We start from the raw sequence: 17,561 nt of genomic DNA, 5'->3' as shown, positions 1-17,561 counted from the left end.
AGAACTCATGAGCCTAATAATGGGCTCAAGCAATTCACACATTTATTTCTGCATTTTAGAAGCTTCAAACCAGGGAGTGAAATCCGGACAGGTTGTTATAGCTACGCAATCCACGGGGGTTCCGATGTCTATTTAAAACGCCTCGGACCCTCCCTCTCCCCTTAAACAACATTATATATCACACACGCACAGCATGCTAATGCGACCAATTCACAATGAGCACTAAAACACATCTTAAAATTGGCTCATTCGAGTTAGTGCGTTCAAACTGACTCACTCAGGAACGGAGCGCAAGGGAACAGTATCACCAGAATACCCCCTTTGGCAATACCTGCTGATTGGGTCCTAAAAAAGCAGGCAGCTTTTAACTTTTAATATTTGGCTCCCGAGTTTTGCCACGACTAGTCGCAAAAGACAGATTCTCCGCCAGTTTCAGAGGACATTAGTCATTATTCCTTATAGTGCAGAGATATAGGATTTTGTTTTTGTTCGTCACTTAAAACAACTGTGCGCGTCGGAGCGCGCATGTAGGCATTTCTATAGTGGAGATGTTTTGCGAAACTTTTTCAAGGATGATATACACTGGATGTTTCCTGTTGCTCTGTGGGCTTACGCATGTCATGGCAAGCTATCCAATCTGGTGGTAAGTTTTATTTTTAATTTCGTCCTGTGCAAATTGAGACAGATTTTCCGTTTTTTAAATGATCCTATGTCGTTAGAGCTTTATATGTGTGCGATAATAGCATGCAGCAGCATGTCAACGAGTGACGTTTGGTTTGTGTGCGCATGAATGGCATCGACATTGTGTTAATTTGAGTCCGCCATGTTATCCTATACCGGTATACTTATCGAAGTTAAACAACTGAAGTGCAATCTCAGGATGGCCTGATGGACAAGTGAAATTCTAAAGGAGAAATCAGCGCACGTGAGTCAATGACGTTATCGATTTCAAAGCCTGTGGCTGCGAACTTCAAATCTAACCCGGACTATACTTCCAATAACATAACAATGACAAATGTCTAGCCTAATTGATTAATTGTATGTTGATTGTGTAGGCTATTTTGAGAGAAAGTGCAGACATACATTTTAGAGATGTTTTTTTTAAATACATCAGCAGGTGCAGTGTGTGTGTGTGTGTGTGTGTGTGTGTGTATGTGTGTGTGATGTGCACGCGCACGTTTGTTCGTGCATGTGTGGGTGGGTCAATTGTCGCAGAAAAATGAACATCATGTATATGTATAGGCTATTTAAAGGTTTTCTTTCTAACAATCCATTCCTAATTATCTTATAAAATATTGTATGTATATATATATATAGGCCTAGCTCTGGTCCATAGCTCTAATGCGTGCAGAAGCAGTAGAAGGATATGGATCAGATCTAATATAGGCCTATAAATTATAGGCTTAAAACTATATTGGCCTGTTGTTGCATATATTAGGCCTACATGTCTTGTAGCCTACATAGGGGGATTATATGAAATGAATTGAGCTTCAACTGAACTTTTTTTCTTTTTTGGAATTTGTCATCTGTATTTATTGATATATAATATTGCTTAAGACATTTATGTGGCCTATGTTAGTTTTTGTAGCTTTTATCTTTGAGCAAAGGGATATAAACTCTCTGTGACTTGAAGCAGTATTTGACATCAGAGGTATGAAATTGTTAAAAAAAAAAAGGGGGGGGGGGGAATCAGGCATTATCAGCAGATGTATTTAATGTTTCACCTATAAGCCTTCACTCTAATCCAGAAAACGAATAAATAATAGACCTATAAAGAATAATTAAAATATGTATTTGCTGAATAAATAATGAAGATTTACTTCTGAAATACATGAAATTGGTTTGGGATTACATGTCTCCTAATTTAGCTTCCTTAATGGGTCCCCTGGTGGTTATACTGATGAGAACCTAATTACATGCTCTGCTGGAGGGGAATCCAGATATAATAGTGGAGCTTCAAGTCCACGGGTTGGATGAAATGGACCTAAATGAGGATCAGCAGCCAACTGCTCAACAATGATGTGACTGGCTGCAAAAATATCTTCCAGCTTCCGTTTGTTGATCCATGAAATATTGATTTATTCAACCTAATTAAATGAACAGAGGGTTCGAATACTTATGAGAAATTTGCCGGATGACTTTTTGGTGACCTCTCTGTCACGACAAATAAGTGTTTTATGTCTGTATCGCAATTCTTTATTATCAGGCTAAAGATACCAACCAGCCAGCCAGTCATTTCACACTGACTTGGACGCCAGCTTTTCATTTTGTAACGGTAAATCAAATCATCAATGAACGTAGGAGTTTTATGATGTGCTATCAGTGGGTGGGTCAGGACATTCAATGTCAGGGTATTCAATTTGCATCTATACAACTAGTACAGAAGGTAAAAAGGGCAGCTATGGGTTTGCTGTATCATTGTAACCAATACAAACAATCTCTGAGTGTGGTGCAGGAAAGGTAAGCAGAGATGAAGTCACCACTGAGCTCGGCATATATACAGTACTCGACGTCATATTGAGCTTTGTTTTCATTTCAATAGCTAACTAAAGAGCAACGGCATGTATTGTGTTTATTGGAAACTCAACCCATTCCCAATAACATCCAGATTCTGGATATGTAATGTATATGATGATAGGCGAACATTCAGCAAAAATAAGAACATTTGGTGAAAATAGGTGATCATTTGGTAAAAAATAAATCGGCGAACATTAGGTGAAAATAGGTAATCTACAAGTTCACTGTTGTTGTAAGCATGTAAACCCGCTGATTCGCTACCACATTGTACTGTATATAAGGTTTTAAGTGGTTAATGGCTACACTGTCTATACTGTGTTTGCATACAGCTTGTCAGCTATCCGAGGGCTGTCATACATTTACAGTCTTATGAAAACCAGCATGGTGGTCTTCTGCTGACAGAAGTTACAGTTGAACCTAGCTCGGAGTATGGCCATCAGAGCTTCATCAGACTCCTTCAACACAGTAGTCTACTCTGTGGGGGGATTGGTGAAGGACTAAGACAGGTTCATGTCTGCCTCTTCTCGACCTGCCATGGCATAGCCTGACTGCACCTCCCACCAACCTCCCTTCCCTCCCCAGTCCACCCCACCTTAGAAGATAAATACCTGGAGGTGAAAGCTTGCCGCACATTCCTTTTCCCAAACATGCTCTCTTGATGTCAAAGTCGGCTCCAAGGCCCCAGGGCCCAGGAGTAAAGTGGTAATTCTAAGGCACCGTGCTTGGGCTTGCTGAAATATGCATTAAACCTGTGTTGGATACACTTAGATGAGAGAGGGAAAAAATATTCTATACTGAGACTAAAATTGAATATGATACCTTCTGTTCTCAACTTGTTTACCTGTAACAGTAAACACATTTGACAATGGTTTTTGGTGAGGTTTTTACAAATCCACTGCTTTATTAACGTCAGATTTGGTTACAAATTGAAAACTCACTTCCTTCAGAGGTGGTGTCTATCGCTCAGACCCAGTGTTGGTTCAGTTGAGGCTGTGATAGGGAAAAAGTGCAATCAGAGGATGTCCAAAACTTGTATTTTCCTCCTGGGCTTGTAAATGTAAATACCAGCAGTTACTGTACATAGAGATTTATTATAGCTGATAGTGGTATCCAACAACAGCTCTCTCGAATCACAATTCCTCCTTGGTGAACATTCGCTGCCTCCACTCTTCAGTGTTGCCTAACACAGGAAGAGGTGACAGGGATGCATTGAGAGACAGTGAGTCTGTAGAGTAGACATTGTGTGAGTGGAACTGTCCAATCTGGGTGACTCAGCATGGTCTCGTGATCCCATACTGAATCCAAACGTTGAATTATTATGCAGGTGGAATGACACAAAACCACAGACCCTCCTCACCAGTGCTTTATTTGGTCCAGATTACACCTGTTGCTCTCACTCATCACAGGTCTGAAGGAAACACCAGTGTTCCTCACAGAGTAAATTAGAGTAGAATGGCTTCTTCCCACCTTGAGAAGAGGCGGACTCTTACAGTGTGTTTAAAACCATAGCTCTCTCTCTCTCTCTCTCTCTCTCTCTCTCTCTCTATATATATATATATATATATATATATATATATCAGACTTGGAGATGCAAAAGCTGATGATATTCGGTTATATTTTATAAAGTGACTTCATTGTGCAATTATGGGATCTCTAGGGGAGGAAGAGGAGGTTCCAGAAAAGAAAGAAAAAAACTTGCGTGTCAAATATTTTAACCTGCGGCACTAGTTTTCCTTTTTTTTCGCTTTCCCCCCCTCTTTCCGAGAACATCTATTCTGCTCGCACTTGTATTGATGAATCTGGCTATACTCTGCATGTTATGTGTATTGGAGAGGCAAATGTCTTGTCTGTTTGTGATGCAGACTCGGGTTTCTGTTGTGAAAGGTCTGCCCATAGTGCCTTAGGGTGCGGATTGACAAGGGCCAAACAGAGGTCAGTTTGGTTATAGGAGTGTCTCCTGTGTTTACTGATACCTTCACTCTCATTGATGTTGCAGACACGCAGACAACAACAAAAAAATGTGTGATTTCCTCTTTTTAACTGGGCATCCTTACTGGATCTCTCATGTTCATGCTTAACAACACATTAGTTGAGCTCCAGAGTTTGGGCAGGGCTGCAAGTACAACATTGGAGTTTGAAAAGCAATCGACCCACTGCGGTATTCAAGGTCACCGTGTCTTACACAGGGTAACAGTCAGTCAAGGGTCACGTGGCTGTGTGGAGGTCTCTTAAGGGATGTGAGGTTTTTAAGAAAGAGCCCGAGGTGGGTGTCGGGAGTTTGCTTAATCTTGCTGTGATCAGTAATTAGTCCTTGAACATCACTGAACAGGTCAACATACAGCGAGCTAATTGAGCAGCACAGGACTACACAGTAAAACCACAGAGTGTTCCTTTAACCCCCAATAGCTTTCAAGTGGATCTGTAAAGGGTAAATTTGTTACACTTTCAGGGTTAAAAACAAAAAACCCACTTTGGATTTTCTTGTCCACTCACACCTGCTTTGGCTTTGCCTTTGTGCAAAAAAAAACCCGATACAGCCCCTGTTATCATGCCCAGATCACTCAGGTGGAGGATCATCAGATTACTGTCATTAATACTAGGTTTTTAAAGAGACAGTTAATGTGGAATGAAGGCTTGTCTGGATTGCCAGCAAGCTACTTTGTAGCTACTCTACAGTGGCTTTGCCAATGATAATAGGAAGTCAGCGATCAAATAATTTAGCTGTTCCGTGAGAGTACAAAGCGTTGTCAAAGCACTGATGTAGGGTAGCAGTTCTGCGAGAGGCAAAGAGTTGATAGGTCAGTAGTTCAGGAATATTCACTCATTCATTCATATACAATGCCACCGTTTGATATTCATTTTTATGAGGTCAATTATGTTTAAACAACCTATTATTGATGTTTTCCACTGATGGGTGGAAGCCATGATGTATATAAATGCAAATGCACTCCAGGCTCACACAGGCTTACAATTAAAAGCATCGCTAAAGTCTACTTCAATCACATGACATATAGCCTACAATGATACAGTGGAATGGTTGTTCCCTTTGCCATGGTTATGAGGTATAAACATTCATAATTGAGAGGAAAGAGAGAGAGAGAGACACAGCGAAAGAGAGAGAGAGATGTAATCAGTGAACCACCAAGTTTGCACTTGTTGCATCCCAGAATACCCCCCTCAAAGGCGAAGAGGGCTGGGTTCAGAGTCACACTTAATACACCCTGTGAAGTTTCAATGTGGGGTTTGCACTCTTATTACCCTAAGCTGAGGGCCTGTTAAGTGTGTGGACAGTTAATAACAAGGTGTAGGTTTCCAGGTTGTCAACTTAAGGTCCTATGAAGCACTCTTGGTGTGTTGTGGACTTTCATCTTAAGCCGTAGCCATGCTTACGTCTGTGGTGGTAGGTCTGCAATTTCAATGCTCACAAAGGCCAGGTGTGTGCAGAAAGGGTAGTTGAAGGGATAACGGATTGATCGCTAATGGTAGCATCTGATATAACAAATGGACGCGTGTGTGCATGCACATTGCGCACGCACGCACGCACGTACGTACTGTACACACGCACTTTGTACTTTGACAAGAAATTCTGAATCAATAGTTTGTGGGAAGGTGATTTTGCCAATGCATTTCTGTTGACGCCGTCTGTAAATGTAGTTTATTTGGCGAAGGGGGCACAGTGGCACAGTCGGTAGCGCTGTCACCTCACAGCTAGAAGGTCCTGGGTTCGATTCCCGCTGGGGACGCTCTGGGCGCTGGGGGTGTGCTCTCTCCTCCATCAGTGCCCATACCCGAGGCGAGGTTGGCGAAAGGGCCCCTCTGTGTGGAGTTTGCATGTTCTCCCCGTGTCCCCCAAGTGTAGGTACCCTCACAAAAAACATGTAGTAATCCTGGTCGGAACTGGTCGGAATAACGTGTTCCTTCCACGCTCTACGTCCGGTCGGGGAAACTCCCCCCTGAAAAGAAGCAGCTTGGACTCCTCATGTATAGAAGGAAGCATGAGGTCAGTCCGCTGCCCCCCCAGGTTGGCAGAGGAAGTGTAGCGCCCAGGATTACATTAGTTAATTGACTGAGTGAAAAAATGGGTTGCGATACCGTGGGATAAAGAAATGTGGGGAAAAAAATATAGTTTTTTTGGGCATATACTGTATATTTTACAATGTCTGTATATCCGCAAATTACATTTATGTAATTTTACCACTTTACCACTTTTCAACCTATCTTTATATAAGAGGTCCTCACTAATAATCATGATAAAATGTCACAATTTATTTTCTACTCAGTCTGTCCATAGGAGGGCTGTGGTCAGTTCAGAAATCATCATCAGTTCAGGAATCATCTTTAGGCAGATTCTTTTTAAAGAATCTGCTTGTATACAGTATACTATTTTGGTTCCGTTTGTACACTCAGAGTTACAGACCCATAAGGGTCCATTTGGTTCCAAACTATCATTTAGCTGGGGACCCCTGGAACTCTCAAGGACCCCTGGGGGTCCCTGGACCCCACTTTGGGAACCACTGGTCTATACAACACTTTGGACAGAATAGAAAACAGACAGATGCAGTACACTGCACAATGTTGCATCAACCACTTAAACCCTATACATAACAAAGCCAAAAAATAGCCAATCTACAAGCTCACAATGTGTCGCATGGCAAATGTGCTGGGAACTTGCACATCTGCTGTTTTCACAAAATGTTCGCCTATTATAATAACATGCCCAGAAAACTCTCACGGTTATAGGTACTCCGAATCCACTCACTCCACACTAACTGTGAATCTCTCAACCTCCTGTAGGTCTCTAGCAGTGGGCCACCAGTACTCATCAATGGGCACCCAACCTATCCTGTGCGGTAGTATCCCTGGCCTGGTGCCCAAACAGCTACGCTTCTGCCGGAACTATGTGGAGATCATGCCCAGCGTGGCAGAAGGGGTGAAGATTGGCATCCAGGAATGCCAACACCAGTTCAGAGGCCGGCGCTGGAATTGCACCACCGTCAATGACAATCTGGCCATATTTGGACCAGTGTTAGATAAAGGTATGTTAATTATCTAGCACTTATTATATTCAAAACAATTGGTTATCATATAGGTCTGCAATTTTGATCACACGGTAACCGTCATGTCATCTGTCAAGTCATTTGACTCCGCAAGAGGCCTATACTGTTCCTCCATTTGAAACCAATATCTTTCACACGCCTCTTCTGTCAGTCAAATGACATAATAAAGAGCTGGGGTTGGTGTTTTCACCATTTATGAATTCATTTTCTTATATGGCTGACATTTTGAGTCAAGTTCTCAATAAAGTTCTAAATAAGCTAGTCCTATACTGTATAGGACTAGGTTTTATATGAATGACTGTTCATTTTTCAAGATTGTCTATTTTTGCAGGTATAAATATTGCTTCAGTACTTCACAAAACATAAACCATCCATATCCAAGGACAAGAAGTGATATATATCTTTTTTCCCCTCCTGTGCAAATCTGTTAAAAGGTGTTACACTCCCTGTGTGCATCATTCACTGTATTCACTCAAATCCCTGTTCAAATACACTTCACAGAGTGAATGAGCGGTCTGCATGCATGAAATAATGTATGTGCAGAATTAGGCAGAGTGAGTTGTGTCTTGTTGGAGTTTTTCTTAGAAGGGAATCCCCTTCGATTGTTCTTCTGTTTGTTAAATTCCTCAGAAGTTCCTTACACAAGACTTTTAATCATGCCATGTTCACCGAAATGGATGTTTCCCCTTGGATTCCAAACTTCTTGAATGGAGGTTTGCAGACATATGCTGGGTCTGATTTAATAATGGGCTCTCACTGTAGAAACCCCCCCTATATATATATATATATATATATATATACGTGTGTGGTGTGTAGAGGTGGGTGGCTATACGTGGCTTCAAACCTACTTGACAGTAGTCTCCATGTACTGTATTTGCATGTTACATGTCCATACCACAAGGCATGTTTCATAATAGAATAGTGTGCCAGGAGGACACTTGTTTTTTTGTTTGCCTGGTTTGAGCATGAGAACTGATAAGTTGTGGGTTCTAAACCTGTCAAACTGTTTTTACAGAAAGGCTGATGTTTACTGTGGTGGGATATGAGGTTAGTTGGGGCAATTGTTTTTAATACACTCTTGAGTCAGTTGTTACAATGACAGAGGAGGCTTGAACTCAAGTGGGTGGGTACCGACGGGGGGTTCACAGTCCAAACCCCATTGTGGTGCAAAATGCTCATCACATTGCTTCGACCTCCCTGGTCTAAATTGCAGGGGCACTGACTGGAAAGGGGAGGTGGCTACTCTTTGGATTCTGGGCTTTAGTAAATCATTTTGATTGGATTAAGGTCACCGAGGGCCCTTAATAATGTGAGAGGTCAAAGTGGCTGGATTAAGTGCCTTTGTCGGAGGCCACGGAGAGTGACTCGGGGGCTCACGGGCCTTTGATAGGGCTTAGTAGGAGAGGGCTCCCATTTCATTGGCTTTGATTGATGCTTGTGTTTGTCTGCGCATCGCGGGCCCATTGTCCTCGCTGGCGTATGTCTGTCTGTCCATGCAGACGCTTGTATGTTGGTTTCCTCATCCCCTTTTGAGGAAGACGCTGGAAGCGGCAGTAGGCCACATACCGGTATGTCTTAAAGGTGACTGTACTTCATGCAAATAAATTATTTTGGCAAGTTCGTTACGAGACTGTGTATGTTCGTGTGTGACCATGTTTAAACGTTCGTTCCCGGCTTACTCCATACGCCCACCCACCTGTACAGCAGTATGGGCCCTACAGTATGTAGAGTTCTGAAGTATACAACATAATCTGTCAGTTATAGCCCACTACGGCCCAGGTCAACATTAGGAGCTTATAGAGACAGTCATGATTGAACATATTATGGACCAACACAGAGAGGAGGACGTTTTGTCAGTTGCTGCCTAAACCCCACAGTTGAAATATCATGAAAGGACTTTTTTTTCTTCTTTTTTTTTTCTTCTTTTCTTTTTTACAGGTACTGGCAACAGCCTGTGAAAATTATCATACGCTTTCAGTGAGTCTGTCTCCTCTCATAACAACACAAATACACAAACATGGACTCCATTAAAATCGAAATGACCACACACTAACATACACATACTGTATGTACAAACATACACTACGTTGTGCACTGTGAAACAGACATAGCAAGCAATAGTTAATTGGTTCTCTTGCTTGTAAAGTGAACCTATTCGCTCTACCTCCCTCTCTCTCTCTCTCTCTCTCTCTCTCTCTTTCTCTCCCTCTCAGTCTCTCTCTCTCTCCGCCTCTCTTGCGCTCTGCCCTGATCACAAGCCCTACCTTCAGGCTACGTCTGCGTCAGCACTCATTAATTTACATTAACCAAAGTGTCAAAACATGCACCGCTGGAATCTGCCTGTGATGAAAGTCTATAGAAGGGCTGTGCAGGTGTTCTTCTTTAGTCGGGCGGCAGAACTGATCCCAGGGCTGCGTTTCAGCACGTGTGGCTCTCGCAGAGGCCCTGCCAATCTGCACTGTAATCAGCCGATAGGTTATGAGTTACATGACACCATTATCGAGGCCAGCGTTGCCACAGAGAGTGGACAGTCACGATTACACAGGCATGAACAGCCGTGCAGGCATGGGCATGCACTGTTACTCACTGCTCTTTACTTGCAGCCATAAAAAAAAAATGAAATGAAGGTTTATGGTAAATCCAATGACATAATATGTAAAATATGTAGCCGTTATTGTTTGATTCTCCAATCAGTTGTTGAAGGAGTTTCCCCCGACATTGAAGATGAAAATAGATAAATGGTCAAAAAGTGTAAAATGTGGAGGACGTACTCGAGGGCCTCCCATTTTCATTACATGAGTAAATCCACTTCAGAAGCCATACTCGACCATCCAAGCGAGTCCCACCAGGAAAAGGTCAGGCGATGCAGGTTATGACCCATGACCTGAGGATGAGAAAGTGTTACAATTTAGGATGTGCTAAGAGGTCTCTGCTTTTCATAAAACGCATGTTTGTCCATGCTGGGGGAGGGAGGTTAGCACACCGGTATATCATTAACTCTGGCCCAGAAAGAAAGCAGGGGTGTGGTAAATGGAGTTGATGGGGGGACCTTAGCCCCGCTCCCCGCTGAGTGCTGCTCGGAGCACAATATCTCCGCAACCATGAGATTAAGCAGGAGAAAAAGCGCTTTTCCCCATTCACACGCCCTTTAGATTGTTTTATTAAACCATTTGAATAGGGATTTCCCCGTCTGCCGACAAGCGGGGTCCAGCCAACGCATACTTCTCTGTTGCTATGACTTAACTTGGTCCCCACTAATCACTGGCCAGGGCAAATTTCATATAAAATATCTTGGCCCATTGTGGGGCTAACACAGCGTGACAGTGGCAGCACAATAGGGGATTCAGCCCCCCAGCAGGTCGTAGGGACCACTTGCCATGCCAGGGTCTGGCAAAGTTTGGTAAAGGGAGCGCTGTCGGAACAAAGTGCCTTGAAACCCTTTAAATGTGTTTAACACCAGAAGAGTGCAACCAAGCCGGTGTTTAGGGGGGATTGAAAGTAAACCCAATTACAGGTGTGTTCACATGGGTAAATGCTTTTAAAAACGCCACAGCTTTCTGAAATTCCCAAGTTTGTTACGTCTCAATGTTGAAAACACGATTTGGGAGAAGCCATTTAGGGTTAGGCTTTTAGTAAAACCTGTAAGGGGGGGAAAAAAAGACAACATCAAAGCATTTCTCCTGAAATTGGAATCTAAAAGGTATTTATTATCATATTTCATGTCTCCTCAAGTGTAAATGGTACACACATACAAGAGGAGTTCAATCAGTTTAACATCGTAATGATCTGAATCCTGCGCCGCCGTGATTGACTTTGAGAACTTGATTGCCACATGCATTGTGGGATCATAGCTTGGCATTTGGTAGACTTGTCTTGTCAGGGATCCAAGTGTGCGCTGTGGTTAGCGATGGATTATATTTAGATCAGAGCAGTGATACAGTAGTTGCTTCACATTTTCATTTCATTGGGTGTTGATATTGAGTGCCTCAGGGCACTATAGATTTACATATATATGAGCATATGAGGTATTTGGACTGCAGTCTGTGAATGCCATGTGGTGTAATAAGACTATAGTCAGTGAATATAGGCAGCACAGTTTGGGGTTTAAGAACCTTTAAATGAGTTTGGGACTGTCACCTACTAAAGCTTAATTTATACTACTTTGTATGTGTTGCTCCGTTGATAAAGACAGCAAAGTTAAGGCGATCCCTTTTAAAGGTTTTCTTTTGTTTTGTTTTTATATCCAAGTAAGGTACTTATATTCTCCTCTCAAGCTGTCAGGAGGACATATTTCTTTTGCCGCTGCCTGCCTTCTTTTTCTCATTTTGTCCCCAGATAATCCTCTTTTCCTCTCTTATAATTCATCCAACCGTCCCTCCCTCACACCCCTTTAGCTCTGCTGCATCATTGTCAGCTTGACCCACACTTTATTGGCTTCCTGACAATAAAAGGGGGAGTCTGGGTGGTTTTAAATCGACATAGCAGAGGAAGCATCTTAGCTACATGACTCTCACACTCCTCCAGCCACCCCCACCCCCATGATGATAACTAATGACACAACGACACCCACTTCATTAGGATCATCTTTACAATTGACTCTATTGAGATAAGTGTCCTCATTATTCTTGTCTGGCATTCATTTGGTTTTTATAACACGAGTGGCAATAAGAGGTGGCCCAGGAGTGAAGCAGATTCAAAGATATTGCAAACGTCAGTGGATCTGTGCACCTTTCTCTTGCATCATTGTTTCTAATGCCCTTTTAGTCCTCCGACCAGTTGGAACCTGCTGCAAGGGAGGAGTTCATACTCCTCTTTACTCCTCCCTTCTTTCATTTTGCTCTCTTTATACCTCTCTTCTCTTTACACATCTCTCACTCTCACTCTTGCGCTGCCCTATCCCCTTTTGCACTTTTACACAATTTTCCCTCTTTCATCTTTATCCTTTTCTTTTTCCTTCTCTTCACTCCCATGTATGTATGCTAATATCATGTGTTTTTTCTTAGGTTAACCCCTTGCCTCTCCACCCTCTCTCCATCCATCTTTCTCTCTCTTTCTGTCGTTTCTTGTGGTTGTGCAAGACCATACAAGTAAGGCAACCTCCCTGTCATAATGAATCCAGTAAAATCCGGCGAGGTAGAAGCGTGGAATGTCTACTACGGCACCCTCCTTCATATCAAAAACTAAATCCACAACTTCTGTTGCGGTTTTCTCTCTGGACACTCCGCAGACCCCATTGGTCTCTTGAGAGTCTCTCTCCTCTTGGCCATTCGGTGTGAGGCCATTTCCTAACCTTTCAAAAGCTTAATTGAGTCTCTTAATTATAGGCCTGTCAGACCTCTGTCTCCTCCTCTCATCTTGGAAGTTCCTGATCCCCTCTGAGTCATCACTCAGCTATGCCAGACAGAGACAAGAGCCCTCGCTGGCTTTATTTAGGAGGATTGATGTCTTGGCATGAGGATCAACCCACACGTTTGGTCTCCAAGAGGTATTAGACCCCCAGTCATTGATACGACTCCATCTACAGTGCCGATGATGACCACTTCTCTAACAGCGCCGTTTTGGATCATTTCACTGTTATGGCTTCATGACATAATGTACACAGTAAAAACCTCCAAGGTTAATTCAACAGTGAGATCAAACACGGTAGATGAAATACAGTCAGGCTTTGCTCATTAATATCGCCAGACTGGTGCCCGGCTGCAGATCACCAAGTCGGTAACGATGGGAAGTTGGAGGTCCATGCCCGCACCCGGCTATGCAATGCTGTTGTACCCGTGTCAGAGTACCCGTTCCACCCATCTGTCTGTGTCTCTTTTATGCCCATATATATTTATCCATTTATTCCTATACAGTATATGGAGTTCTGTGTCAGTTAAAGACGTACGTACACGCAGAGACATGGTGCATTTATAGATAAGATAGATAAATAAGGTTCATTGCATAATATAATAGTTGATTATATTGTACAAACAGCCGTCAGCATCAGAGGATTGTGACCCACATTATGACCCGAGACTTTTACCCTTGTTTCCTTTTTAGCAGGAAATCAAATGTGTCATGCCCATGCTTGTTCATGCATGGATGCTTACTACAGTGTGCTCTCCTCTTGCTTCTCCTTCCAGCCACGCGAGAGTCGGCCTTCGTGCACGCCATCGCCTCGGCGGGAGTGGCGTTCGCGGTGACCCGCGCCTGTGCCGAGGGCTCGGCCACCATCTGCGGCTGTGACACGCGTCACAAGGGACCCCCCCGCGAAGGATGGAAGTGGGGGGGCTGCAGTGAGGACGTGGACTTTGGCAGCATGGTGTCCCGGGAGTTTGCCGACGCGAGAGAGAATCGCCCCGACGCGCGTTCTGCAATGAACCGCCACAACAATGAGGCGGGGAGAACGGTGGGTTCAAAGCGCTTGGGAACCATTTCATTTGGGGTATATGATCCGGTCGGGAGCGGATGATATCGTTACGTCATGTTGTAGTATTGTTTTGTAGTCGACAGGCAGGAACAATCAAACGGAACTTCCTTTACCCTCAAACCGATTTTTCTCAATAAAAGCTGCAGGCTACTTTTATTGTTATTCTTCCGGTTATTCTGCTCTAGCAGTGATTATCAACCCGTTTACTTTAAAGGACCCCTAGGTTTGACATGCATATTAGTCTACAGACCCCCATTTAATGGCATTTCTATCTCTGGGACCCCCAATTTATATTGTAAAATCAATGTCTCTGAGTTACAGACCCATAAGGGTCCATTTTGGTTCCAAACTATCATTTAGCTGGGGACCCCCTGGAACTCTTTCAAGGACTATATAGAGGGAATGACCTGATAACGTTTTTGAGGCCCTCCTATGTCCAGCTGTGTGTAAACACAACCAATGAAGACAAAAGTGTGTAAACACAACCAATGAGGCCAAAAAGTGAAGACGGAAAAGTGAGGACGCAAATTGTGATTGGCCAGAATGTATGATGATAAGAGCGCCCCTCACTTCACACGGGCGTGAGAGGTTTTCTTGAATCACAAGAAACCCCTCTTCAAAGACACTCTTCAACATTCTTTTGAGAGTCTGTTTTAAACTCATCATCCCCCCGTTTCTTTCTTATCTCTTCTCCAGTCCCTCAACGACAAGATGTTCCTGAAGTGCAAGTGTCACGGCCTCTCGGGCAGCTGCGAGGTGAAGACCTGCTGGTGGTCGCTGCCCGACTTCCGGGTCATCGGGGACTACATGAAAGACAAGTACGACAGCGCGTCGGAGATGGTGGTGGAGAAGCACCGGGAGTCGCGCGGCTGGGTGGAGACGCTGCGGCCCAAGTACAACTACTTCAAGCCGCCCACGGAGCGCGACCTGGTCTACTACGAGAACTCGCCCAACTTCTGCGACCCCAACCCCGAGACCGGCTCCTTTGGCACCCGCGACCGGACCTGCAACCTGACGTCCCACGGCATCGACGGCTGTGACCTCCTCTGCTGCGGCAGGGGTCACAACACGCGGACCGAAAAGAGAAAGGAGAAGTGCCACTGTATTTTCCACTGGTGCTGCTACGTCAGCTGCCAGGAGTGCGTGAGGGTCTACGATGTCCACACCTGCAAATAGGGAACCCTATTATATAGCACTGTCCTTCAATCACCAAAAAACATTCAAGACTTCATTAGGTAGAAGATGCGAAATGCAAACGAACAGACCAGCTTGACTTCAGAGACTAAAAAACCCGCCGGACCTGTCCGTGGATTGAGCTTGACGACAGGCGACGTGGCCTTGTGTTTTTTTTTTTATGCTGTGACGCTAAAAGAAAAAAGAGCCATTTCTCTGCCTTGGTTTACTGAAAACAGTCGAGCTGATGCTCGGAAACGGCATCCGTGCGATCTGCGCGTTCACCGCGACGTCGATGCTTAGATGTTGACAACATGGAGGATATTGATCGCGGTGACGATGACGATGGACCAGGAGAGCCAGAGTTGGAGGTTGCCGAGTGGTGGCCTCCTGTGCGATGAAGGGGTTTCACGTCCTGACTTATAGGAAAGGAGAAGTGTTAGCTAATTGTCTCCACTTGACGAGCGCCATATTGGTGAATGTCTCTCTGCATTTCAACTTTGTTGAGGAAAGCACAGCATTGTAAAAATGCAGAGTTTTTAATTTATCTCAGAGTTAAATTATCCGAGTTAGATTAACAATCTGGATTTTTCTTTTTTACTTTGACAATACTTGCATGGTATGCTCTTATCATGGAATTATATTTTTCTCGTCCAGTTTAACCGAACTCTTCCACTGTTTCAGTTATATGATACGTTTGTTTGCCACGCAACAACATTTTACGAGCAATCTGTGCTTTTCATACACTTAGAAACATCTATTTCCTCTTCAAAGTTAGTAGTATGTATGTATGTATGTACCTGGTAACTAACTGTTTAATTGTGTGAATGATTGTTTTGCATTTTATAGTGTTCATTCATTACTGATGATCACTTGCACCTGAGTGAATGTAGGCAGTACATTGTCTTGTGTTTACGGTATCCTGAAACTCTTAAGCTAGCAAGTAATCAATCTGCTTTGAAATAACTTTAGTTTTTTTTATCTCAGAGAGTACATGACTCGAGCCACATCAATTGAAACATTGGCAAAATAAGAATATTTCTCAGTCCACACGTCCTCCAGCATTTCAGGTGCATCTCGAAGCACCTGAGGAAAAAAAAAAAAAATTATATATATATATATATATATATAGTATACATATACATATACATATATATATATATCACACACACACACACACACACACACACACACACACACACACGTATATATATATATATCATGGAGAGTTATGACCAAAGACAAACAACTCTTCACTAAGCTAACACACAGACGTTGTCTGAGAGCTGTCAGTGGAGTTCTGAAAGGTCAGCACTTGCATCCTATTGAGGAATATGAAGCATGTTCTCCTTATTATCAGTATTAGCAATGTCTCATGCGACTGGATGCGTTAAAAAATACCTGCTATTTATGAAAGGGACCTTCCCACTATATTTCTGTCTCGCTTGTTTGTCTTGTTTGTTTTTCTCTTTTCATCAAATAGAAGTAATGTGTATGCTCCCTGAAAGATTCACAAAATGGCAAACAAACCCCAAGCTACGCCGTATCATATAAGCTGTTGTAGATTCTGGTATATTTAGCAGTTGCTGTAAAACGATGACCAAAACCTTTGCATGTGATGATTATCAGTTGTTTCCCCCACCTTAAGAGCAAGCAGCATCACTGATCAGTACTTTCCCTCTTTATATGCTGCTAGCAAACATTATAACTGTGGGCATGTTAAGGTCCTGTGTGTGTGTGTGTGTGTGTGCGTGTGCGTGTGCGTGTGTGTGTGTGTGTGTGTGTGTGTGCGTGTGCGTGCGTGTGCATTTGTGCATGCCTGTGTGTGTCTGTCTATCTATCTGTGTTGTATAAGTTTGCATGTATTGATTCTTTCTATGAAAGACACCTACTGTAATAGTTTGGAGGAAAAAAATGTGAAGTTTTTTTGTTTTGTTTTTTATACTAATTCTTGCATATCGTCGCTGTCAGGAGGAAACCGCCTAACTCCCATTTTTTTGGTTTTTCTTCATAAATCTATTCTATTGAACACCCTTTACGTCTGTGTGTTGGTTAAACGAATATTGAACCAATGGAAAGTATTAAAAAGCGCTTCGGAACAAAACCTCTTAACTCCATTGGACCGGACCCTCAAACTGTCTGCTAAAGCAACTAACTCCACCACCTCCGGTACCGTCGCCCATAATCCATCTCGCCCTCGATTTTTTTCCGGCCAACCTCACGCCAACCGCTCGGTGCCGCGGTTCTTGTATTCTTTATTTTGTTTTACTGAGAATAAGGTTAGAAATAAGTTTAGGTTTATGCATAGTTTTACTGAGGTTAAGGTTAGGAATAAGGTTAGATTTACCCGTTTAAGCATAATTTACTTAGGTTACTTTAGGAATACCAGGGCGCGCAGTTCCTCC

At 43.2% G+C, this 17,561-nt stretch overlaps 1 protein-coding gene and 1 long non-coding RNA gene across 2 annotated transcripts in view; both read left to right on the top strand.

Moving 5' to 3' along the window:
- Positions 1-17,561, top strand: part of LOC308325602 — a 276,903-nt gene that overhangs the window by 210,617 nt on the left and 48,725 nt on the right. The gene's annotated exons all lie outside the window — the stretch shown is intronic.
- wnt3a (wingless-type MMTV integration site family, member 3A) lies at positions 549-15,945 on the top strand (the record flags this gene model as incomplete). The annotated part of the gene is made up of 4 exons (XM_080777796.1): positions 549-643; positions 7,312-7,553; positions 13,697-13,962; positions 14,680-15,945. The coding sequence occupies 4 exons, from the start codon at positions 549-551 to the stop codon at positions 15,157-15,159; spliced, it is 1,083 nt and encodes a 360-aa protein (XP_080633922.1). The 3' UTR covers positions 15,160-15,945.

The sequence above is a fragment of the Protomyctophum bolini genome (genome assembly GCF_963924005.1).
Source record: "Protomyctophum bolini genome assembly, chromosome: 12".
Taxonomy (NCBI): Eukaryota; Metazoa; Chordata; class Actinopteri; order Myctophiformes; family Myctophidae; genus Protomyctophum; species Protomyctophum bolini.
This window is presented reverse-complemented; position numbering and strand designations above follow the sequence as displayed.